Source organism: Maniola jurtina, chromosome 2, assembly GCF_905333055.1.
Source record: "Maniola jurtina chromosome 2, ilManJurt1.1, whole genome shotgun sequence".
In the NCBI taxonomy this organism is placed as follows: domain Eukaryota; kingdom Metazoa; phylum Arthropoda; class Insecta; order Lepidoptera; family Nymphalidae; genus Maniola; species Maniola jurtina.
In genome coordinates this window covers 6,371,143-6,396,245 of record NC_060030.1, presented here as the reverse complement: position 1 = coordinate 6,396,245, position 25,103 = coordinate 6,371,143, and the positions used below count along the sequence as shown (strand labels likewise).

The following is a 25,103-nucleotide window of genomic DNA, read 5'->3' as shown; positions in this document are numbered from 1 at the left end:
AAAATGTCAATATTGAAAATCGAGTACGTTTTGTTTAAATTTAACTGAAAGAGAAATTTAGGAAAGCCGTTCCCGTATTACATCGAAATAGAATCTGAAAATCATTGATAGTTGAGGGACTTGCAAACCTATTATATTTACCTGCTCAAATACTATGCTAGTTATGCTAAGCTAAAATGCAGTCACATTTATGCTGGAAGCGACGGGCCTGCCCACGAAATTCAAATATAATTTGGTTTTTCGCAATTTGTAAACTATTACGACAACGTAGGCTTATGGCATCATAATTCCGACAGTGGCAGTATCATCCTCACAGGTTAATATAAAAATCTTCACTTGAAAGGGTCCAGTTTAAGAAATTAATTCTAGTATCGACTAATTTGTGAGAATAGTCGATACTAGAATTAAATTCCCATAAAGATGGCAGCCCAAATTAAATGTAATCTGAAAATGGCACAAAATTATGACAAAACACCTTGTTCGTCACAAGATTTTTAGATTTTTAAGTCTTGAAATGGTTTTATTGAAAATGTGAAATGATGTTTTTCTTCGTAGTAACTATACGCCCCAAGTCGGGGTACGTATTTTGATTTTTTTAGATTTTTAGATTGAAATTCGAAACATGTAGAAAATAGGGTAAAACCAAAATCGTAGGTGAAAACACTGATAGAAATGAGTCACTTCAAATGTCAGTGTCATTTCAAATGACATTATTTGCATTATTTGAAATTATGACAGTAACATTTATCAGTTGGTAAAATAAATCGTAATTGTGTGCACGTGTCAATGTTAAAAATGGTGCAAATCGTCAAATTATGCAACGATATTAATTATTTATTTTAATCGAGTTAAAATTTTAATTATTATATTTTAATAAATCATTTAAGTGTCGGTATGTCTATATAAGTAAAATATCGATATAGTATTAGTTAAAAACCAGTAAAAATGACTTTGTGCAAGTCAATAGGGGATATTTTAAAATTGAATCGCAATTTATCACACAAACATTTAAGTAGCAACTTTGTTTTATTGGCAAGGAAGTTTTCTACCCGTGAACTTTTGAAAGAAGCATATTGTCGTACGAAACTGAAATGTAGATGTAAGTGTATTTTGAAATTTTATATAACTACATACTTTTTGCAATAGGTATTCAAAAATCACTTGTACCGGGTAAAGCAATGATACAAATGTTCTACTATAAAAACCTTATAACCTTTTGGTTAAAATATTACCTAGCTTAAACTAACTTTTAGGCAAAGTTAAGAACAGTTTCCCGGAGTCATGTCTGCCTGGTTTCTGATATGCAAAAACATCTTTTTAATGGCTTTAAACTATCGAGTTTGGTATGAAGCTGGAAACAAAGGCTAAGAAGGACCCCTCAATATATCTAATAATTAATCCTTTTACATTTGCATACTTTTGGTAGCTCTGTGATTACTATGCACCAATTGGGTTCCCAAATTGTACTTTCATTTTGCCTTATTACATAATTAATGTATGTTTGTTTTATCTTTTGATTATGAAGATTAAAGACTTATTACTTCCAGGTACAATGTATATAAATAGGGGTTCTTAGTGTGGATTAAAAAAAACCACCAGGTAAAAAAATCAAAATATAAAAAGGAGAATATCCATAGCCTAATAGATCTTACTAATTGAAATCATTAGATCCAATTCAACAAATCCATATTAAATGTGTTGGATCCAATGACATTACATGTTCCATCATATTTTCACAGACTATGTTCACATCCAAAGATATCTTCCATGAGTAAGATAGAAGATCAAAAAACCACGAGATAGAAGAGTTACCACTCTACAAATGTGAACCAAGTGTTTAGTTTTAAGTCTTCACTTTGGATACTTAAGTAACAAACTTACTTCTTTTTTATTTACAAATGAATGTATTTTCATTGGTTGGACCTGTTGCCAGTCCATTAATTCTATTTGATTCTAATAAAATAATATGTTAGTATCCTTTAATTACAGCAAAGAAGCTTCCTCAAGATGTCAACCCACAGGGAGTGTTTGCTTGTAATGAGCTAGATCTCTCAGAAGTCAAAGTGTATGGCTTTGATTATGATTACACATTGGCACATTACAAACCTACCTTGGAACATTTATTGTACAACCTGGGTAGGGACATGTTACTGGATAAATATAACGTAAGTTAAAATTTGTCTCAATTTTTTTACAGAAAATAACTTAGTACAGTGCCCAGTAGGAAATATTGTACAACTACCTTTAGAAAGAGATAGTGCTTTCGTAGAGCGGTGTCTCTATCGTTGAGACCAACAAAATGTCATATAGTGACAGAGACAACACATTGCACTACATAGCTGAAATCTTTTTCTACAGGTCAATGTACAATATTTCCTGCTAGCTAATTATACCTATTATTTTTTAAGTAAGAACATTATTGGCAAAAATATAGTTTTTTCCATTTGATTTGATATTAGCCAATACTATTATCTGTAAACTTAACTAAGAGATAACAGATATCTCAAAAATCTTAATGACAATATTTTTAAATCTAATTAGTGAAGTATTTTACAAATTAAAGCCAGTAAAAGATTGATACAAAAATTGTCAAAATATTAAAGTAATACAATAAAAATGACATAATAAGTACATAAACGAAATACTTAAATGAAAATCATTATAAGTAATTTATGCCTATGATTTGTTTTCAAAAATATTTCAGTATCCTCCAGAAATCGCAAAATTGGAATACAAACCAGATTTTGCAGTACGAGGCTTGCACTATGACATTGAAAAAGGTTTGCTATTGAAGTTGGACTCATTCCTTCAAATCCAGTTTGGTGCCATCTACAGAGGACTAACACCTGTATCAAATGAGGAAATTCTTAAAATATACAGGAATAGAATAATACCCATTGCATATGTTGAGGGTGATACGAGAGCACATAAAGTAACTATAATTTTTACTACTAAACCGTAAGATTTACCTACCACAAAAGTCTTAAGTACGTTTTAAACCAACGTTAAAAACGCTATGGACTGGTGTAAACCTAGCTTTGTTGCTGACTGTACTAACAGACAAAATAAAAGCTACTATAGTTACGCTATTGTGTTCTATTACTCCAATAATGAGAGCACTTGTAAGCAATCATTCATTTGCGCGATCCCCTTTGCCTCGTACCTACAGTCCTACAATACAAGTACAAACTACAAGGTCTGTGTGACACGATGTGACTGCAACTACATAATATAACAGTAGTAAATAATGTGTCGCATATGGTTCTAACGACGTTTATACGCAATCAATGTTTGTAGTTGTGACGAAGGAGAAATTTAATGTACCAACTACAGATAAGTTATCTGTTTTGTGAATTAGGATGTTTTAGAAACAAGCCTTCGATTGTAATTATTAAAACCCGCCATTTTGTCCGCGTGGATTTAAAATCCCGTGGGAACTCTGATTTTCCGGGGGAAACAGTAGCTATACTTATGCCCTTTTCTAAGGTGCCAGCTATAACTGTACCAAACTTTGTTAAAAACGGTTAAACGGATGAACCTTCAAAAACTAGCAAACTGACGAACAGACACACTTTCACATTTATAATACTATAGTATCAAATTAGCCGCGCGGAGGCAGTGCGTCTGCGCTGCTTTGTAAATCCATATAATTTCGATCGATAAATTGACGCGTGGCCGCAGCGCGGGTGTAGCGCTGCAGTCGCGCGTTTTTATTTATATGGATTTACAAAGGAGTGCGTCCGCAGCGCTGCAGCCGCGTTGCCTCCGCACGTCACTTCGTGGCAAAGAAGTCGTCCGCGCCCTTATATGTAGTTTCCGTCCTTAGTTTTGCGAAGCTAAATGAAATGCTATAAACGACGTAAAATCGATATACTTAGGCTATTGTTTTGCTAAACCCCTTTGACAATTTATACTTAATTATTGAACTTTTGTTTGCAGGCAAACCGAGCGAAAATGGTCCACCTCGCCGATTTATTCTCAGTTCCAGAAATGGGGTTACTGTGTAATGTAGCTGAATTTTTTATTAGAAATCATATAGACTATCACCCTGAAATTTTGTTTTTAGATGTAAAGGTTAGTACCTACATTATCTACTCATACTAAGTATCATATTTTTTAGAGCTCCGTAGCTAATCAAGAAACCCTTATAATTACGTCGTCATGCCACACGCCTTTTAATTATGTTACTGCCATTTTAGAAACTATTTAATAAATCGTAAAACTTAACTCACTAACCATTACACTTATCTTTTGCTAAACTAGTAGGTATATTTAAAATTCTGACTAGAAATCAGCACAAAATTATTTTACCACGATTATCGGGAAACTATTAACGACCCCTTAAATAATCTTGTACAAATTATGGCGAAAGAGAAAAAATATCGAAAGTAGAACTATTCTAATAAATCACGATTTATCAGTCTTTTGCATCACGATCAGAACCCTTGATGCATTATAGGGCATCTGTATAAGTACTTAAAAACCTATGATTCTAACTTCTAGCACACACTTGGCCAGTTATAAGAAAATTCATTTTAGCGAGTTTGTATATATTGGGGAGGTTTCCCCAAACCATGCCTAATTTTTTTTTTTTTTTGTAGAACTCAGTACAAAGCTGCCATCCAGTCATGCACAAGATTGTAGCACAAAATTTGGAAGAATACATAAGACCAAATGTCGATTTGAGAAAATATTTTCAACTTTTGCAAGAAACCGATAAAAAGTTGTTCTTGGTCACAAATAGCCCATACCATTTTGTGTAAGTACCTATAGTATGCTACAGGTCGAGATGACAATTGGGGTATGAGGTGGGGGAACGCGTCGCACACCCACACGTCACCCACGCTATCCCGCACCGGGTTAGCACGGGGGTGTGCGGGGCGTCCCTACTCCGATTGCCATGTCGAGCTGTCGCGTACTATTCCTAACTATTTTTATATCTACAGCCGGGCGATTCAGAACACTCGATTCGGTAAGTAATCGTTTAATAAGATGTATTTTTCAAAATCTTGCAATAATATCTGATTAAAAGTTAAATAAATTATCTGATTAAAAGTAAATATCTGATTAAAAGTAAATTAAAAATTTATAACACCCCCAACAAGTGAAGGTTACAGTAACTAGAAAAGAGCTGAAAACTTTCAAACGGCTGAACCGATTTTCTTCGATTATAGCTAAGAACACTCTCGATCATTCTTCTCACCATTCAAACAAAAAAAAAACTAAATTAAAATCGGTTCATTAGTTTAGGAGCTACGATGCCACAGACAGATACATAGACACACACGCGGGGGTTAAAAACAAAATTAAGTCATTAAATAGTGACGACATATAAACGTGGATAGAAAATGAATCGCAAAACTTGTTTACATTGTTACAAGGTTGCGAATAGGTATGTAGAACTATTAATAAAAATCCGGTAGCCTTTAACTGCCAAAAAAAATTGCGTAGGTATATGATTTCGTTTGAACTTTACATAGGCACAAAGAAAGATTTCACTTCAATATAAAAATATGATTTTTATTTAGTTAAGTGTTTTTTTTTCTGAATCAAAACTATAAAATAAGTACTATCACTTTTATAAGTCGCAGCGGCCACCAATCACAAACGAATTTATGTTTTCGAATTGAATTTCGAATGTTTTTTGATAGAGAGAGTTCTCTAATAGAGTAGTGCGAAAAACAGGTTCCATTGTGATCGGTTGGCCACTCGTAATGCTTTACGCCCACTGAGTTTTTGTCATTGTCATTTGTATGGGATACGTAACGAGAGACCCCTATGCTAACTTCTCTCCATGGATAGTGTATAGTAAGTGTATATATAGGGTGTAATCAGAACGCTAGCAAATCTTAACGCTGGCATATTATGGTAATCGTAACGCTGGTAAATTGAATATGTACTTGAAAAGAGCAACCGCAGAGTTTCTTGCTGGTTCTTCTCGGTAGGAACGGCATTCCGAACCAGTGGTAGATTTTTTGACGATTCAAAAGCACTTGTAAAAGGTTAATTGAATAAAAATATTTGGAATTTTGAATTCTTAGCGTTATTATTATACTACCTTAACACAATCCAATGACAATAACCATTTGCCTTATTTCGTAATTTTAGTTTTAGTGCTAAACTAGGGTCAATGCCCTACCTACGATGCTGTGTTGACTTGGAGTGACCTATGTACGTAACGTTCGTTGATATCAGCGTCAGTCAGATGTTTTATTTGCAATATATTGTGAACTTTTAATTTTAAGATTTTCGAATGTTTTTTTTTAATTTTTTAAAGTATCAGTAATCATCAGTACTATCACCTGTTTGCTAGCGTTTTAATTACACCCTGTATACATGTGTTCGTGTATTATTGTAGTAACGCGGGTATGGAGATGTTGGTGGGATGCGATTGGCGGGACTTCTTCGACGTGGTGATCGTGAACGCGAACAAGCCGAAGTTCTTCACGGAGGTCTCGCGGCCGATCCGAGTGTTCGACAAAACCGCTAACACGCACATCTGGGAGAAAGTTACCTCCTTAGAGAAGGGCACTATTTATTATGAGGCGAGTTGAACGATTTAATGGCAATCTGAAAATGCTGGATTTTGGATTCCTTGTCTATATTACAAAGGAAACCTCTGTGCAAAATTTTAGCTTTCTAAATTCAAGGATTTGGCTGGGCGTTTAAGAGTTGGTCAGTGAGTCAGAACTTGGAACCGATTAGGGATATGGGGTTCGTCACGTCACTTCAAGGTTAGCCCACTTCCATCTTAGACCGCTTACTACAGTACCAGTCAAGGGTCAAGTAATTTGTCATTGAATAGTTAATAATTATTAAAGATAAAAAAAAAATAAAAAAAAATTGGAAACTGTTTCCTATTCCAGTTTTAGAATTTACAGCTATGAAAAATGTGACTATATCATAACAATTAATTTGAATTTTCCCCTTAATATTATATTCCTCGATTGTACTATGATTTCTACACATTCCAGGGCACGGTTAAGCAACTGCAGGACCTAACGGGTTGGAGTGGACATCAAGTGCTGTACTTCGGAGACCACCCCTACAGCGATCTTGCGGACGTGACGCTCGAGCACGGCTGGCGGACAGGAGCCATCATCAATGAGCTTACGGTATGTCACATACTTTCTTCTCTTGATTTATGACTTTTCCTAGTGCCTAATCGCCAGTCTTAAGTAACTTGAAGGAGGCAAAAAGGATTTTATAGCTACGTAAAGGTCGATTCACACCGGCGCATAGTCGAGTTAAAGTGGCGATCGAATTCGATTAAGGTGGTTTGATACGGTCAGCTAGGCACATCAGCGCTACTAGATGGCGTTTATTTTGTAATTAGACTTATTTTATTTTTTTATGAATGAAAATGTGCATATTTTTTTATGTTAATTTAGCTCCCGATTGTAGCATTATATTTTTATTATATCCATCTACGTTTGAGATGTATTTTAATTTTCAAAATACTTTAATTTGTACTGATAATCACGCAGTGGTAGCAGCAGAACTTTTCACGCACACATTCACAGGTTTGTTGAATACAAAGGTGTTTACTAATTTCGACTCATCAGAGATATACTCGCTGGACCGATGGTTCAGACTCTAGGCACAACGTCTACAAGTATCGGGTTCTATTCCATGACTTGACTATTGCTTTCTTTCCTTTTTTTATTTATTTTTTAAAATTATATTATAAATAATACAAACATTTTTATACCTAGCTATATTTTTTGTGACGTTTTATACTATACTAGCTTTTGCTAGCGACTTCTTGAGTGGAGTTAGGTTTTTATTATTAAAGTCCTCAAAAGCATGCAAAATGCAGTTGTGACGTGATTGAATGACAAACCAACAAACAAACACACTTTCGCATTTATTACATATTTTTATATGATTATAGGATTATTAAAAGTAGAGACATTTTTCAAATTTTATTTATTAGTAATAATACATACTTACTTTATTCGGAACATCTAAAATCTAAATTATTAAAACAATGAACCTAAAACTAAAAACCTTAAAAAATATAATATAATAACTAAAATAAATTATTAAAAGAAGTCCCTTTAGGCAAGGTTCCAAAGATACTGGCATCGTTCCCCCTTTGAATGGCTAGACTAATTCTTAGTCAGAGGTAGCTGCCAGCTCTTCGGCCTTTTGTGATGTCGACTAACCTTTTTCATATTTCCCTAAAAAGGCTTGAAGCGCTAGGACCCCAGGGACCAAGGGTCTCGATACCGAATGGGACAGTAAAATTGAGCCAATTGTGTAAATAAAATCAATAAAAATATTTGAAAAATATTTTTATTGATTTAGGATAAGGATTCAAAAATTGACCCATCTCATGTGTTTGGCTGCCATAAAGAATGTAAACCATATTACTGTAGATTCTGTGTCAACAGTGATGAAAAAGACACAGACTCATTAGAAAAATACAAAAGTAAAGCTCCCACAGTGTGGGCCCTCATATGTGCTGCAAATGAGACAAAGGTCATGGCGAAATGCCATCGGCTATCGAATGATACAACAAATGTGGTGGAAAATTTCATGAGTGTTTTGAGCAAATTCATTTGTGGGAAAAGGTTAAATTTACACAAGGGTGGTTCTTATCAACGTAGAGTATAATATGTTGCATGTATGCAGTTGATTATTTTTCAAATATTTTTATTGATTTTATTTACACAATGAAATGTCTAAGCAAGTTTGATTATTGCCGACTCTCCGAAGTACTACTTCAGGCAATACACAATTTTTAAAAAAATTATCTAGTTTTGGTATCATGTTACCCATAAAAACTTCATCACGTTCTATTTCTAAAATAGTGATGTCGTAAGTTGGAGAAATATATCTAACAAAGTAGCATTTGTTCATTTTTGTAACCCACAGCTGGCCCTGGATCTGAAATAAAAAATATTATTATTATTTGTACCTATGAAAATAGAAACCTATTAAAATGAAAATAATATAATTAATCCGAAAGTTTGTATGTGTGTGTGTATGGAGATAGCTCATACCCGGGAACACAGGCTACTTTTTATCCCGTAAAATTACAAATATCCTGCGGAATGAAAAACCTTGATCCACGCGGACGAAGTCGCGGGCATCATCTAGTTACTAATAAAAAAAGTATTTTGGTACTAACCTGATAATAGAAATTGTGTTTTTTATTCATTTGTAACCTCCCAGTACTATCAATGTAGAGAGGAAAATTTTTACAATCTTTTGCAGCAGAAAACATATCTTGACTGTTGCGAGCCAATGAGGGAAAACACTTTATTTCCAAAATTGACTTCTTCTTCTATAATCCCTGAAATCAATAAACAGATGTGTTTAGAATATAAGGATATATTCAAAAACAATGATTTGTAATCAACTAGTACAAACAACCAATTATTTATATATAAGGACCTATGTATTATGGATCAATTACTATTATTTGAAGATTATTCATGTTCCACATACACAAAACTTCCAGGAATAGGATTGTTATCTGCCTTCTTTTTGCACCACACTTCACTACGACTGCAAATAAGAGGTTATGTTTTCAAAAAACTATAGCAGATAACTAGATAGATATTATAGCAAAATATTTATGATGTAAGCATTGTAAATACCTAATAATAATTCCATTTCGAATAAGAATTTGAAGTGCAATTATTATTATGTTCGTGTACCTTTTGCTTTCTCCATGATATCTTTTTTTCATTTGTCCAAGAACTCGTTTGCGACTTTTCCGGGGGCCAGAGTAATTCATTAGCCAGGGTGATTCAGATAATCTTTGCGTGAAGTTCGTGGCTCCATAATTTATTTTTGTTGCATGAACAAGCAACAATACAATAAAAATACTCAAACTTTATCACTTGTAAATCACAAACACTAGAGGTACCACCGCGTCGCGCAATCGGCAATTCACAATAAGAGGGTTACCATCTCTAAATAGTTTTTGCCTAGATATTGAATAATGCGCGGTGCGCCATACACCCAGAGCTTTTTTTTAATTTTATTTTAATTATTTTAATAACTACGATTCATTATAAATACCTCAGTATGATTTTAAGGCTATATTAATGAAATAATAGTATTAAAAGTATATAAATTGACATAAAATTTGGTTTCGGTAAAATCGATCAAAAAGATTTACAACTACTTTATGCTACCAAAAGCAAGTATATTTATCATAATAATAGGCTTAGTATATTACTGCGTTAATAGTTCATGATTTCAAACTTTTAGGGAATTTTTCCCTAAATTCTTAGGAAATTCTTACGTTTGGCATCACCTGACCGGGACGCATCGAAAGCTAATCATGAAGCTAATAGTTTTAATTTTGCGTCAAACGTAAAACGAAGAGCGGCAACAGCGCTTGCCAACTTACTATCAGCGAACTGGCAACGCAGCATCTACTTCCACGAAAGCAGCGGTAACGCACACTACTAAAACGTACGTAGCGTACGACACTATCGCCTTCTACTCATACATTGACAAAAATTAGTAAAAATTTCGATCTCATTTAGCTATTAATCTATTGTTTTCTTCAGATAAATATATTTTAGCGCAAATAAAGATCTGATTAAGTGCCAACTGATGTGATTTCAGTATGAAATTATGGCCTAGATGTCCATAAATGGAAAAATAAATTAGTATGGAAATCGAACCACCTTAATGCCACATTAAAGGACCACATTTAAACCAAACAAAACGTTCTCTTAATCTAAATTAAAATGTTCGAGATTGTTTTAAAGGGTTATTAAGGTATAATATGTTTAAAAAAAAGCGGGATACTTTTTTGTATTTTTCTTAAAAAAAAAACCACAATTTACAGACAATGGGTAAAACAAAACGTTTACAGTCTGTGAGCGATATTTGACAGCGATGATTGCATATTACTTGGCATTCCTTCTTCTTCACTTGATTGGTTACTTTTTGTAGTGCCAACCCAGCACAATGCACTACGCCAATGTCGAGTAATTTGAGGGAGGCAGGCGGTTTGTTTGTCAACTTCTATATTAATGACACTGACAGGAGACAATTTGACATGTGAGAGTGACAAAAATTAAGTTCGGATAGGCCCGTTGGGCGTTGCTTGATAATCAAAAGTGGCGATTGTACTTTCGAATAAACACTGTAATAGGAGGAAAAAACAACAATTTTTTTCTTTTTTTTTTTGGTTTACGTAAAAATGGTTGTTTCAAGCATGACTATGAAACCGTACCTGATGCGTGTCCTGACATGCACTTAACCAATTTTTTTTTTTTTGTATTTTCCAGCACGAGATTAATACTTTGAACACACCGTCGTTCAAGGAAAACGCGAATTGGCTGCAAATGCTGACCCAACTTATAGAGGACCATCAGGATTATAAGGAGCCAGAGGCAATGGAGGTCATATCTGATTGGATGGCAGAACGGGACTACCTCAGGTCTGTTTTACATTATTTCCATTTAACTTTAACTGGTTAAGCAACTTTGAGCCAGGTCGGACTTTGGAAGTCCAATTTTGTTACCCTTTGTAGGGCTTCGTACCTCAAAAAGAAAAAAGAAATCCTTATAGAATCACTTTGTTCTCTATCTGTCTGTATGTCGTGTCTGTCAAGAAACCTATAGGGTATTTCCCGGTGACCTAAAATGATGAAATTGGCAGGTAGGTAGGTCTTAAAGCACAAGTAAAGGGAAAAATCCGTGACAATAGAGACAATAAGGAAAGACAAAATCCAATAATGGACAGTCAGAATACAAGAGTACTTACTTTGAATAAATTATTTGACTTTGACTTTATTTCTCATGTTTTCAGAAACGCTACAAAAGCAGTGTTCAACCCGCAGTTTGGTAGCGTATTTAGAACATATCACAACCCTACATACTTTTCGCGTCGGCTGTTCCGATTCGCCGACATCTACACATCGAATATAAGGAATCTGTTGAATTATTCGCTTACACACACGTTCTACCCGCGGCGCGGTGTTATGCCACACGAATATGGTTCTTATTTCGTTTGAATAAGAGTTCTAGGTAAGTTATGTTATAGTTTTATGTGCATCTATGCTTTATACATTTTGGAGGTTTATTATTGTTATTGTATAAACGTTTTAATTAAGGATAAAGATTTTTGTAGATAAATAATTAGAGCACTTGTGCACTAGTACGATCCGAATCTGAGAAAAGCGGTCTAATTTGGAAGGGATATGGCAGTTTTATTAAATCCATATCGTTTTCTACGCGGCATCGTACCGGAACGCTAAATTGCTAGCCACGGCTATAATAGATAATAGAGTAGTAACTAGCCACGGCCGAAGCCCCACACTAAACCAAACTAGAGAAAAATTATAAATTCTCGATTTGCTCCTGTCGTGAATCGAACCCAGAACCTCCCGCTTATGGAACCACAACTTTCACCACTGCAAAAGGGGAGATGTTAAACTATGGCTATTCCAAACCGTATTTTCTCGGATTTAGTCCGGATTAGTGCACAAGCGATCTTATACTTTTAATCAGATGTTAGCCTAGGCACGTTATGATTACAATCGGATAAGACAATTATTTCGAATTTTTTTATATATTGCTGAACGATTTCTTTCTATACGCGCCTAGGCATATTTTTGATATTTTTACTCTGTTATACTCATAAGTTTAGTGTTACATTTAGTTTTTTTACTGTTCTAAGAGCGTTAATAAATATGCATTTTTAGATTATATTATACACTCCAATCTTGAAATCAAATCAAATTTGAAAGATCTATATTATGTGAGCTATATTTTTTCAAACAAACTCGTGCAAAAACACCATTTGTATACCTAGTTAACAATTGAGAAGAGTTTTATAATGTTGGTTTTTATAGCTAAGATCTTGTTCTTTATTGGTTATCATGTTTTTTGTTGGTAATATGAATTGTCAATTATTTTTAAGTAAAAAAAAAAAATTATAAATAATGAAATAGAATTGGTTAGTAGAAAAACTGAGCCCCTGTATACTTTTATAAGCACAACAGTTAGTTTAAGTCTACAAGTATTCAATTTCTAAGATTCTAGTCAAGTGTATTTATTGAAAGACTATACTTTCGTGGCGATTTATACAAGAGTGGATCTATTTTACCCGACTACGGCAAAGCCAAAAGGAAGGGTTATGATTTTAGCAGTCTATGTATGTACGTATGAATATATCAAGATTCTGTGTGTTCCATCGTAGCGCTCAGTGGGGCGCTTAGTCGGCACAAAAATAACTGTTGTATTTTTGTATGGCGCGTCATATCTTGCGTACTATATAAAAAGTATTATTAAAGCATAATCTATGCTTTACCTGCATTCGAATGGAATGGAATTAGGAAATCAAATGAACGATATCGAATACGCTACGGATAACCTCTATTGAACTTATAACTATAGTTCAAACAACTCGGGATATTTTTTTAAGACCTGTATACTATGTATATCGTGGCATATCCTGTATACTTCAAATGATTTTTATAATATAGAAGTTAATGCCTTGATCTTGCCTTTGCAAAATATATTTTGTAGTGGTCTTTGATTTAATGTAGTTACTCGTAGTTAGGTAATAAATAGATTTCATTTTTAGATAACTTATTTTCTATGCCTATACATTTGTCTATTAGTAGGTAGATCGATATATTGTAAGTATTTATTTGCCGCCCATATCTTAAAATGAGTTACCTACCTGAAAAACGAATGTATTACGATAACCTCTAGTAAAAAACTCAAGTGCAAGTATTTTTTATTATCAAAATATGCTTATATAAGTAAACTGTTGTGTAACTTTAGATAACCTTACAATCTGTACTGTGCCATCTTGCTAGACAATAAACAATTTCCAAATAACGTATATCTTTTATTTATTATGTCCAAAGTTCATTTTAAGTTTTATGGTGCACTAAATGGATCTGCCCGCGAAATTCAAATTTGATTTGGTTTTTCGCAATTCGTAAACTAATACGACAAAGTAAGCTTATGCCACTCTAATAGCACCAATGGCAGTATCATTTCCACAGGTTTATATAAAAATCTTTACTTGCAAGTGTTCAGTTTAATAAATTAGTCAAAATAATGAGTTTGACGTGAGTTACTTACAAATTAGTCGATACTCTGACTAATTTCTTAAACTGGATACAGTGTGCCTAACACGTAGGTACATAATCTCTGAGCTAAATTAATTGACAGGTTAAAAATGCCATCTTTTTCTGCACGGAACATTATGAGAGGGATAGGAATATATTTAAAATTCTCATTTTAGTTTAGTTTTGAGATTGTATATGTTGAATTAGTGTTTTATGTTGAATTAGCCACTTTATAAGGGTACTAACCTCACCATATGCACATAGTGTGGAGTGCAGGTGCGTATGTTGAAAAAACATGTAGGTATTTATGACTTGAAGGTAAGTTAAATAACACAATGAAATCCGTACTCGGATAAGAAAACTCTTTATCATATTTTGTACTAATTTATTCTTAACAAACTTATACCTAAATGATATTAATATTTAGGTCCGAGCATAATATTTAGAGAGACGAAGTGATTGTGATAAAAATGAATAAAGACCAAGATATCGAGACAAATTAAATAAACAACTGTTTGAGTATATTTTAACTTGGGTTACCACCTTTGAAATAAATATAAGATTTTAATAATTATATTCTTTAAATATGAATAGCTATATAACACTATACATTACAGTGAAATGTACTACGTAAGTGTGGAAATTCTCCCACCACACTGGAAACTGGCAAAGATGGATAATTTGACAGTCAGTGGGAACTGCTGATAGGAGTGAAAACTTAAACATACTTGACACTTCCATTCAAAATTGAACCCTAACACGTTGCATTAAGGAACTGATTTTGACGCGACTTTGAAGATTTATCGACCCCAAAATCGCCAAATGCGCCTGAAGTAGTTTTCACTTCAAAAACACCGCTAAACAGGTTATAACTAACTCCCTATGAATGAGAACTGATCAATCAGGCTGATATCTATAGAGTGAACTTTGAATTTGCTCACGAGACAGCGTTATACCTCTGGCATACATCTGTCTCGTTTTAACTGAAACTTAAGTCTAAGCAAAGGCAAAGTGCGCTTTCTCCGTTACGTAGTCCCATACAATAACAGAGACAGCGCTATAATAGCTTCATTCCACGGAAAGGGAATACCTAGTAGGAACACCACGATCTTCAGTAAGTATACCTATCTAATCACTATTGACTAATGAAGGAACGACGCTGAGGTGGATAATAGACGGGTGGCAACCCTAATGTTTGTAGAAGTAGCTCTATTAACGTAAAATTAGAAATATGGATAAGCGGTATCGATAACGGGTATGTTATCAGCCTTCACGGTCTTGGTCTGTATTGTGAAGGGCACGTTGTTGTAGCGCAGCTTGCACGGGCGGTCGGGGCGCGCCATGAAGCACAGCGTGTATAGCGCTGTCTCTAACTCTGGCGATGTTCCCACGAACATGTTGACTTCTGGTGCGTCCTTCGTGTCACTTAGGATTGAGTGTTGCTTGAGGATCAGCCCTTTCTGTACAAAATAAAATAATAATACTTATACGTACTTATTGTTACGGAAAATTAAAACCGATCAAGAATAACTTCAAAAATATATACTAAGTATATATTCTACTGTCTACGGCCGACTAACCATGCACTATTCGTATTTAAATTAATTCCACAGATTTCTGTGATTATTTCCTACCTAGGTCTCCATAGGTACGTAAGCTGAGATCATCAACATCAGTTCAAACCATCACTGGCCCACTACAGAGCACTACTCACTCACTCAACACACAGTAAGTTCACTCAGGTAAGAGTCTCTTAGAATGAGAAGGATTTAGGTCATATTCTACTACCCGGGCTAAATACTTACATCGGTGCTAATTATACGGATTGGCAGACTTCACACACCTTTGAGAACATTCTTCACGATGTTTTCCTTTAACTTTATATAAAACAACATCATTTTAATTTATATCATACTTATTAGGAAATGGTGATAGCCTAGTGGCCAAGCCGTCGGCCTTTAAATTCGGAAGGTCAGGGGTTTGACCCCGGGCACGCTCTCTAACTGTTTGGAGTTATGTGCGTTTTAAAGAATTAAGTAGGTATCACTTGATTTAACGGTGAAGGAAAACTTAGCGAGGAAACCTGCATGCCTGAGAGTTCTCCAGAATCTTCTCAAAGGTGTGTGAAGTCTGCCAATCCGCACTTGGACAACATGGCGGACTATGGCATAAACTCTTCTCATTCTGAGAGGAGGTCTGCGCTCATTAGTGGACCGGCGATTTTCAATAAAATAGCATTGCTTCTACTTACTCCAGAGAGGTCTAGTTTGTCGATGTATCCCAAATAGTTAGCTTTGCGATCCTGCTCACGTTTGGCAAAGAACAGCCAGCTGTGAAGACCTGTAAAAATTACCTAAAGGTTTTTTACGAAGGCACTCGGTGTTTTAAATCAGCTTGTTAAAGGTGGTATGTATGCCTAAGTGGGAAAAATTTAGAAATCTTTCTATTACTTATGTTAAACATGCAAAAGTGTGTCTGTCTGCTAGCTTTCACGGCCCAACCATTTTAACGATTTTGACGAGGATAGCTGGAGTTATGAGTTTTTCAAAGGATTCCCACGGGATTCCTGAAAAACCTAAATCGTTGTGCATGAAGTTGTGGCATCATGTAGCAGAAGACACCTAAATCGTCGAAGTCGTACATTTTCGATAAGCAACGCGTCGCGTTAGAAACCTAGAACTGTAAAGAAACCTATAAGACCTATGAAAAATAAACTGACATACTCGTAGATCACAGGTATTTTTATGCGCTTCCACATTTGACTGCATCATCACATCACAACACTTATGTTCCATCAAATAAGATTGCAGCCAAGATTTTTGGAAAGTTAAGGCTAGGTTAACCTTATAATATACCTTATACCTATACCTTACTTTTCTAAAGGAAAGAAATAACGTAGGTATGATTTAGGTAGGTACGGCTTAAGGGAATGCCTCTAGGTAGAACCAAAGACGCCTTATACATTCGCCTTTTACAAATTGTAAGTACGCACCCAGCACGTCGTTAGACTTGAGCTCGGCCATAAAGACGTTTTCGAAAGCGCAACTGCATTTGCACAAGCTGGTCCAGTGGCGCGCGTACTTCGTGAACCAGATCTTTTTCAGCAGTTCTACTTGCTCGTTGTACTCGTTCATTTGAGTCAAACCTGTTTAAAAAATACCAATATTTAAAAATATAACACCTAATTAACTAATTAGTTGTTTAAAAATGTTAAAATTTACTTTAAAATAATGTCTTTCCGTCTTCTCGTTAGTTATGCGTTCGCGCATCGGTTATCCGATTGAGTTGAAACTTTGTACAATTGTTGTTGAAACTTGCGGGAAGATTTCATGGTACCATCAACGTACAGTATGCCGGGGATTAGTTAGTGAGTAACATAAATAGAGCTAGGGAAGTATGTACCTAGTGCGGGAATAGAGTATACCCATAGAGTAGACCCATGCATCAGTTCATAAGGCAACCTATAGCAAATAACTGCTACTACTAGATAAATTAGTACTACTTAGGTATTATTAGTCACAGCTCTTGCTCACCTTTACTGACTAAGAATGTCATCAGACTCCTAATCGGTCCTGTGGCCAGAATTGTGTTGATGTACGTGATCACCTCTGTTTCTTCCTGCAATGTGGTAAACATTGTCAAATTGTATCATCGATATAGGTACAATGTACATATTATCTAACTTCCTGGAGGGGGGAGAGAGACCGTGAACCTACAACCTACTTAGTAGATTTAGCGTTCGATAAGGGGTGCTCTCCGAGATTAACTATGATGATATTATCAGTCTGTATTTTTAACCACTCGTTAATTACTGATAAATGATAATATACCTTCTAACTGCCTGAGTATGGAAACATTAACATACTTAATAACACGCCACTTAACACCACCACGTCGTCGTATAGAGCCTTTGTAGTGAGATTCCGGTCATATATCTACTTACTTCACTACAAAATGAGAAACTGACTGATTGACGTTATCAATCAGTCAGTTTCTGGATTTAAGATGACTATAACGTAGGAACAACTTACAAAGAATCTTAAGGAATTCTACCTTTGCTTTGTGAAGAACCTAAATTCACGTGGTTATCTTAAAAGTTAAGTGGCGTACATATTCGCTACTGATTTGATTTGAATTTTTTTTTCCACCTTAACAAATAGAAAATTATATAAATTAAATGTGTGATCGCAAAGACTTACGTTTGGTGTCACGAATTCCGGTCTAATTACGTTTTTGTGGTAATTATCAAAAAGTGCCACCATCGGCCTTATTGTAGGTCCATTCCATACATTGTCAGGAACCGTCAATAAACTGCAAAAAGCACAAGTTCATTCTAATTAACAACTTTAATGAGTAGGGTCAGTATTCAGTAACTAAAATTCTTTATTTTCCTATTTAAAATTGGTTAATTATTTATTTGTCTTAAGTTATTCGGATAAGATTCAAACGTAAGACCCAGGGCTGTAACAATGCCCGGGTACCTATTAGCAGAATGACTGGGAGGCAGATTCGAAACCAAACTAAAGTGACAATTTGTTTATTTGGACCATATAATTTGGACACATTGTGGCGCGGACGGGAGAGAAAAATTTGAGTACACTTTTCCAAAAACCCACACAGTAGAGCTTTGAATCTGCTACGAGTTACGACCATTCGGGATTCCAAATACGTTGTTACCTACATAATATAATTTTGTAGCTGTTGAACTTTTATTTTATTTTATTGATAACCCGTGACTAGGTAGATGTTCTTTATCTTTCTTGAGAAATAAATAAATGACTTTTCTGTTATCAAATTTTAACAATGAGATAAATTGCATTGTTGCAAATGGCCGCGACTTCATCCGTTATTTTTAAATCTTGTGGAAATCATTACCTTATTAATTTTCCCGCATAACAAGCAGTATATTATGTCCATCTCTGTGATCCAAGCTATCTCTAATACCAAACATTAAAATAAAATTTGACTAAGCAGATGGGCTGTGAATGATAGACAATTACTTATTTTAGTAGTAGTAGACAGATTCATTTTTATACTACCTATTTTATTACTGCTCAGTTTGAATTCATGGAATTATAATCATCTGTAGACCTGGATTAAGAGACCATTTAAAATCTAGCTATCAACAAAAGTATGAATTAAGTATGTAGAATAATTTATTAAGTATAAAATTAGTAGATATTTATAGTGCTTACCTTGCCTGTGCTTCATCATTCCTAGACATAGGAGTGGTTTTGCCTTGCAAATTGACTTGAATGTAGTTGATTGCATTATTAAGATCCGCGTTGAACATTTCCTCGCCGACTCGGAGCAGGTCATCATCAGAGGTTTGGGCCTGTACTTGGCGCAAGAGATCTTCGTAACTCTTTTTCTTGGCGTAGTCCACGACACCTCCCACCACACTTCCGATTTGCTGGAGTGTATTAGCTCCGGTATTGCCTTGCTGGCCGGTCACTGAGTTAGTGATCAGGCTCGGGAGGATGTTCTGAAAGATTTGACCCGCAGCTGACGCTATATCGTCAGCTTGGCAGGCTGCTACACAAAGCAGGAAAACTATTGAGAGTTTCATCCTGGTCAATACAACGTTACCAGTAGCGCGATCACTGCGCACTAGTGATCGCTGCGCCCGCGCCGAGTAGGCGATACTGCACGACCTTTGGCTGACGTCATCTTCAACTGTGTATGAGATACGGCATGTTATTGAGATTCAAGCTGCGGATTTCCAGTTCTGGCAGTGGTCACTGCTCCGAATACATTATGCCAAATGCTAGGTTTGTGGCACGGTAAACAATTTCGGCCTTCATGTCTCATTTGCGATTGTTAACTATGCTTAATCATCATGGACGTATAGAATTTCATAAAACGACGTATCAAGTTTATGTCAAAAATTGTACAATTTAGTGTAGTTTTATCAACCTACCTATTCCATTACTGACTCTGACTGAAGACTTAACAAATCTCGACCCACTATACCTACATACAGTTTAATAATAATATAGGAAATACAGCTTACGCAGCTTTGAGAAATTTTATGGAGAACTATGAGGCATGCAGGTTTCTTCAGGATGTATTCCTTCACCGTTAAAGCAAGTGAATTAATATCTCCGAAAACTTAGAGATGTGCGCCTGGGATCCAACCGCCTACCTCCTGAATTTAACCCGGACGTCTTAATCACTAGGCTTGCGCTGCTCCAAACTTGCCTTAGATACCTACGTATCTCTGAAAGAAAGTCTACAATAAAGTCGAAGGTATCTAAGATAGACAAACGGTCGCACGCGAGCGCACACCTGCAATGCAATTTTTGCGTGCCACACACGCGCGTCGGGAAAATCGTACCTATCTTACTTTATGTATTATGCATTTGTTTCTGCTCATTGGAGAACATAGTACACGTTGGAGTACTTACCTACACACAAATATTACCGTTTTGAATGCAACATCATTGCCAATAACCTATTATTTTTACCCAACTGTACCAGAAGAAGAGGCCACTTGGTTTTTTTAACCAAGGTTTTTAACCACTTGGTTTTTTTATCTATAGGTTGAATTGCTTTTATCTTTGTTAATAACTAGTGCGTACGTAATGTACCTATTATAAATGCGAAAGTAACTCTACTTGTCCGTTTGTTAGCTTTTCATGCTTCGCTAAACGTAAAATAGATTTTGACAAAAACAAGTAGGTAGGTACATCCTGGCGACGGACATTACGAATATCAACAATGGACGGATTTACAAAAATCAAAGAGTTTCCACAGAATTCTTAACAAACCTAAATTCGTATGGATTAGCTAGTAATTTATAATTAAATAAATGGATCTGTATAAGAGCTATTTGTTTATAAATTCTAAGAACTCAGATATCAAATGGCTAGGTCATAATGATCCAATTTGTTATCATTTGTTTGCATATGCGGATGCAATGATTTAACCCAATTCGTCTTTATATTCCCACTTGTGATAAACGGTTGCCTACTTTACCTACCTACTGCAAATTAACATTTTCCCATACATAGGTAGGTACATGGTCCAACTACCTAGAAATATAAGCAATATGATGTACGAGTACTTAGTATGTGGTATGTTAACTGATGAGATCATAGAGGTAAATAGAGTGGTTAAATAAAATAATTACCTACATACATTCAACTGTAGTAGTGTGAAACACGTTTAAAACCGACCTAATCTTCTGTATTATTTTTCCTTATGTGTACTTATATTTTTGGAAATTTTCCATTTTCATTTTAAAACTCTTGCAAGGGCTTTGCAAACAAAAAGGCTGAAAACTTTCTGAAAATATAAAACTATATATTTTTTCTACGTATTGTTAAATTTGTTTGCACTTAAGTAACGTATATTATATACGTTTTAGTGTAAATAAAGTAACTAAGTAAAAAAACTATAACTAGCCGTAGGTAGGTAGGAAAAAATGAATCTATTGACGTCCCCCTCTGCTTGGCTAGAGCCTTCTCTTTAGAAACTGAGCATTAGAGCTAACAAGTTTGTATAAGTATACCTACCTACTCTCATTTAAAACGTTAAATAAAAGATCAGCCGTCAAATTAAAACGTACTGGTAGAAAGATTTATCTTAATTTATACCGAGAAGCGCACTATCTTGAGGTCAAATTGGTAAAGGTCAAGTTGGACTGGCATTTCCATCTATCCGCAGTGTTGCGAGAACGCTGACTCGACCTCCAGTAAGCTTACCACAGAATAAAAATATTTTTTTTTTACCTATTTCATTGATTGATAGTAACGTGTGCCAGACAGTCGACTCAGTGAGAAAACATGAAGATCAGTGCGTTTGTTTTGCTCTTCGTCTTTTGTTACGTCCAATGTGAGTATTCTTTTGAATTTTAACTTTCTTGTTCAGATACCATCTAAAATATGCGCAAATTAATAGCCTTTTTAGAAATTTTCTCATCTCACGTCGAGCTTCGCTGTTTTTACACATTATCTCCATTTTAATTCATAGCCTACCGAATAACATTTAAACAAACAAATTGAAATGAAATGATTAACCTTATTATGCCTGATAGGTGTGAAGGAAATTAGTAAAACACATGCCTACTTACTTACTTTCGTTTACTTACAATTAATTTAAATTACATATTATATTGTTGTGTACCTACTTTTTAAATAAAATCCATTTTTTTTAAGTTTAGTATATATTTGCCTTACAGGTCGTAAGACTTATGCACCAATCGACAAGAATGCCAACGTTGCTTTTATAAATATGGAAGGCGGCGGTGGCATAAGGCCGGCTCCGCGCAATGCCAGTCCGAACCCTACGCCCGCACCGAAACTACCGGAGCCACCGAAACAAACACCAGCTCCTCAAGCAGCGACAGCTAAACCAGTATCTCCACCTGTCGTGAAGCCCAACCCTGCCCCAGCAGTGCAGCCACCTAAAACGCCAAATCTAATTACTCCAAAACCCGTCTACCCTACACCCGCAGTGAATCCTATAACCACCCCTGGACCTGGAAGCGTGAAGCAACTTATTACTTTTTATGATACCCAGGGTAAAGCTAGCCCAATTCGTCCTTTTTCCTACAGCCAAGCTGTCAAACAAGGATAATAATTTTTATAAATGAAAGAAGCAAATTACAACAAATAATAGTTTCATGTTTGAAATAAAACAAACTTTACATTATATTTAATATGTTTTAATTGTTTCTCCTCAACAAAGACGACAGTATCTGCGAGTTAATGAATATTCATATAATAGAAAGATTTTACCTAAGTAAAATATGGTCTTTCTTTCATCCAATTAGTACCTACTCGTTATTTAATTAATTATGTAGGTATCACGTAGTAACTACTTTCATAAGGTGATTTCTACGGTGCGTTATGTTTCTAAAGTCAATGACCGCTTCATCAACCGGATATATCTCGTGACATAAAAGGTGCATTAACTTGTTAACAATAGCTGCAGCTTGCAAGGTCTGCAGCGGCTGTGTGAAAGTGAGAGCGAAAGAACAATCACAGGATGTGCAGTAGCCAGTGACATCTAAGTTTTTTGCCGTTTATATCGGGCCAATATCGAGCCCTTAATCTACACATTTGAAATCGTTTTGGGCTAAATGTACTTTGTGACGTCAATTTTAACACTTCACAAACGATAATTTTAGAATTAAAGACACGATATCAATGTGATAATAGGGACTAATAGGGTCCAATAGGAGATTGATTTCTAAACGTAAGATAGATATACCTAGTAGGTACGCCTAGCTCACAGGTATTTTTTTCTAAAGACAAGCGCTTAGCCGCACTCAGACCTGCTGGCAAGTGATGATGCAGCCTAAGATAGAGCGTGCTCGCTTAGAAGATAATTGACCACAGACTATTTAACATTATATAAATACCCATGTTAAAATTGGAATGCGAGTAGATTTACCGTACGACCATCTGTGCCTGATTTTTAATTTTTCAATTCTGTAACAGTTTGACATAAAGTAAGTCATAATTACATATCTACATAAATAACAATGTTATGCAATCTAGTGAAAGTATTGAATGTTACTTTTTTGAAAATACGTATAACAGATCTACTTTCGAAATTCCTCGTACATAATTATTTAGTCTAATTTTTGTACGAAAGTGAAATTAAAATAGTAGGTAAAATTATAAGCCCGCGTTAGTCTAACTGCTAACACGTGGATAACGTATCATTCAGGACTATAAATTACAAAACTTTGGTAGATATAGCTGTATATATGTTATTATAATTAATGTTTGCTTATTGTATGCAAACATTAATTATAATAACATATATACAAATTCAAATAGACTATTCATATATAAATAGAGATTCTATTTATAGATTATTCAAATATTTTTTATTTAAATCAATAATTATAAGTCTCTACGTTTTTATTTAATAAGTTGGAGAGTAGCTCCAATATTATTCTGAAGGCGATAGTAGACAGACAGCTAACAGCGTATTCAAATCACTGGATGTCTGGTTTCGTTTTTAAGTAAGTATACATATTATTAATAATAGTAGGTAATTTAGACCATCTGGAGTTAGGTTTTCCACTCACATCATGATTTCATAATTCATTGTCAGTTCGCGGTAACAGGGTCCTAGGTATATCAGCCACGTGTAGTGCGCCTCTTATTTTCAGTGAGAATCTACTTGTTTATGTTTACCTTTTAAGTTTTAAGTAGGGGAAAACTAAATATACCTACTAACACATAATATGGAATATGGATCTGTTGTTTGTATGTAATAGATGATGATGATTGCAAAATTTTGATTTATTAACACGATCATCCTGACATCCTTTAAAATACTGTAGATCTATGCAATATCTTATTAGATAATACACAGTTATAATAAACAGCTATACTTACTTACCCATACTTGATACACATTGTGGTTAGAACAGAAACTAGGGTTCACCCAAATGCACTTTCACTGTTCGTGAGTCACTCGTTACGTATACTACAGGACCTTTTACGCTCTCAATGCACTCCAATTGTGTTCGTATTGTGCAACGCGTCCGCAAACCAAATACCTACTTAATATATAATAATGATTCATTAACAGTTTGCTGCATTGCATAACCGCAGGCTTTATTATTTTGGATGTAACGTGTTGGGTTTTTGTGCCAGTTAAGTAAATCTTATTTGCTGGTCATCTACGTAAGTTCTTTTGATAGCAGTTGAACATCTGGGCCAAAATATAATAAATATCCCGTGTCTCCTCTCAGTATGAGAAGAATCTAAGCCATAGTCTGCCTTGCTGGCTCAGTGGGGATGTGTATAGACTTCATATACCTTTAAGAACATTATGAAGAACTCTCAGACATGCAGGTCCTCCTCACGTCCTTCACTGTAAAAAACAAAAACAAATGTTGTTTAATTCCTTAAAACACATATAACTGCGAAAAGTTAAAGGTGCTCGCCCGGGTTCAAACCCCCGATCTCTCGAATAGGAGAAGGATGTATTAACCACTAGGCTATCACGATAAATATAGTTGATAGTTGGATTAATCTAATGAGAAAAGTAATGCAAAAGAACAGATTTTTGAGTTATA

At 35.1% G+C, this 25,103-nt stretch overlaps 3 protein-coding genes and 1 long non-coding RNA gene across 6 annotated transcripts; 2 read left to right on the top strand and 2 right to left on the bottom strand.

Moving 5' to 3' along the window:
* Positions 1-727: 727 nt before the first annotated feature.
* Positions 728-13,823, top strand: LOC123876370 (5'-nucleotidase domain-containing protein 3). Of its 2 annotated transcripts, XM_045922605.1 has the most exons (10): positions 968-1,099; positions 1,548-1,599; positions 1,990-2,165; positions 2,705-2,932; positions 3,940-4,074; positions 4,602-4,759; positions 6,359-6,545; positions 6,975-7,115; positions 11,262-11,413; positions 11,785-13,823. In XM_045922605.1, the coding sequence occupies exons 3-10, from the start codon at positions 2,145-2,147 to the stop codon at positions 11,987-11,989; spliced, it is 1,227 nt and encodes a 408-aa protein (XP_045778561.1). In that variant the 5' UTR covers positions 968-1,099; positions 1,548-1,599; positions 1,990-2,144; the 3' UTR covers positions 11,990-13,823. The 2 variants fall into 2 exon arrangements, with proteins under 2 accessions (XP_045778558.1, XP_045778561.1); XM_045922602.1 differs by lacking the exon at positions 1,548-1,599 and having other exon boundaries at positions 728-1,099.
* Positions 8,061-10,123, bottom strand: LOC123876405. Its single transcript, XR_006798349.1, has 4 exons — positions 9,669-10,123; positions 9,403-9,516; positions 9,137-9,301; positions 8,061-8,892 (listed from the first exon to the last, which is right to left on the bottom strand). It is a non-coding gene; the product is annotated as an uncharacterized LOC123876405 (long non-coding RNA).
* A 607-nt stretch (positions 13,824-14,430) lies between the features above and the next one.
* Positions 14,431-24,440, bottom strand: LOC123876386 (endoribonuclease CG2145-like). 2 transcript variants are annotated; one of them, XM_045922627.1, is made up of 7 exons: positions 24,422-24,440; positions 19,255-19,735; positions 18,259-18,370; positions 17,593-17,677; positions 17,052-17,204; positions 16,311-16,399; positions 14,431-15,519 (listed from the first exon to the last, which is right to left on the bottom strand). In XM_045922627.1, the coding sequence occupies exons 1-7, from the start codon at positions 24,423-24,425 to the stop codon at positions 15,283-15,285; spliced, it is 1,161 nt and encodes a 386-aa protein (XP_045778583.1). In that variant the 5' UTR covers positions 24,426-24,440; the 3' UTR covers positions 14,431-15,282. The 2 variants fall into 2 exon arrangements, with proteins under 2 accessions (XP_045778583.1, XP_045778575.1); XM_045922619.1 differs by lacking the exon at positions 24,422-24,440 and adding an exon at positions 21,577-21,601.
* On the top strand, positions 21,696-22,667 carry LOC123876396 (alpha carbonic anhydrase 8-like). Its single transcript, XM_045922641.1, has 2 exons — positions 21,696-21,895; positions 22,242-22,667. Exons 1-2 carry the CDS (start codon positions 21,847-21,849, stop codon positions 22,637-22,639), a joined length of 447 nt encoding a protein of 148 aa, XP_045778597.1. The 5' UTR covers positions 21,696-21,846; the 3' UTR covers positions 22,640-22,667.
* Positions 24,441-25,103: the final 663 nt, after the last annotated feature.

Coding starts and splice junctions, on each gene's coding strand:
- LOC123876396 (XM_045922641.1), top strand. CDS start 21,847: ATGAAGATCAGTGCGTTTGTTTTGCTCTTCGTCTTTTGTTACGTCCAA. Junction 21,896..22,241: donor CGTCTTTTGTTACGTCCAAT/GTGAGTATTCTT, acceptor TTTGCCTTACAG/GTCGTAAGACTTATGCACCA.
- LOC123876370 (XM_045922602.1), top strand. CDS start 946: ATGACTTTGTGCAAGTCAATAGGGGATATTTTAAAATTGAATCGCAAT. Junction 1,100..1,989: donor TACGAAACTGAAATGTAGAT/GTAAGTGTATTT, acceptor CTTTAATTACAG/CAAAGAAGCTTCCTCAAGAT. Junction 2,933..3,939: donor GTGATACGAGAGCACATAAA/GTAACTATAATT, acceptor TTTTGTTTGCAG/GCAAACCGAGCGAAAATGGT.
- LOC123876386 (XM_045922619.1), bottom strand. Junction 17,678..18,258: donor CGGAATTCGTGACACCAAAC/GTAAGTCTTTGC, acceptor ACCACATTGCAG/GAAGAAACAGAGGTGATCAC. Junction 16,400..17,051: donor CAAGTCTAACGACGTGCTGG/GTGCGTACTTAC, acceptor TAATTTTTACAG/GTCTTCACAGCTGGCTGTTC.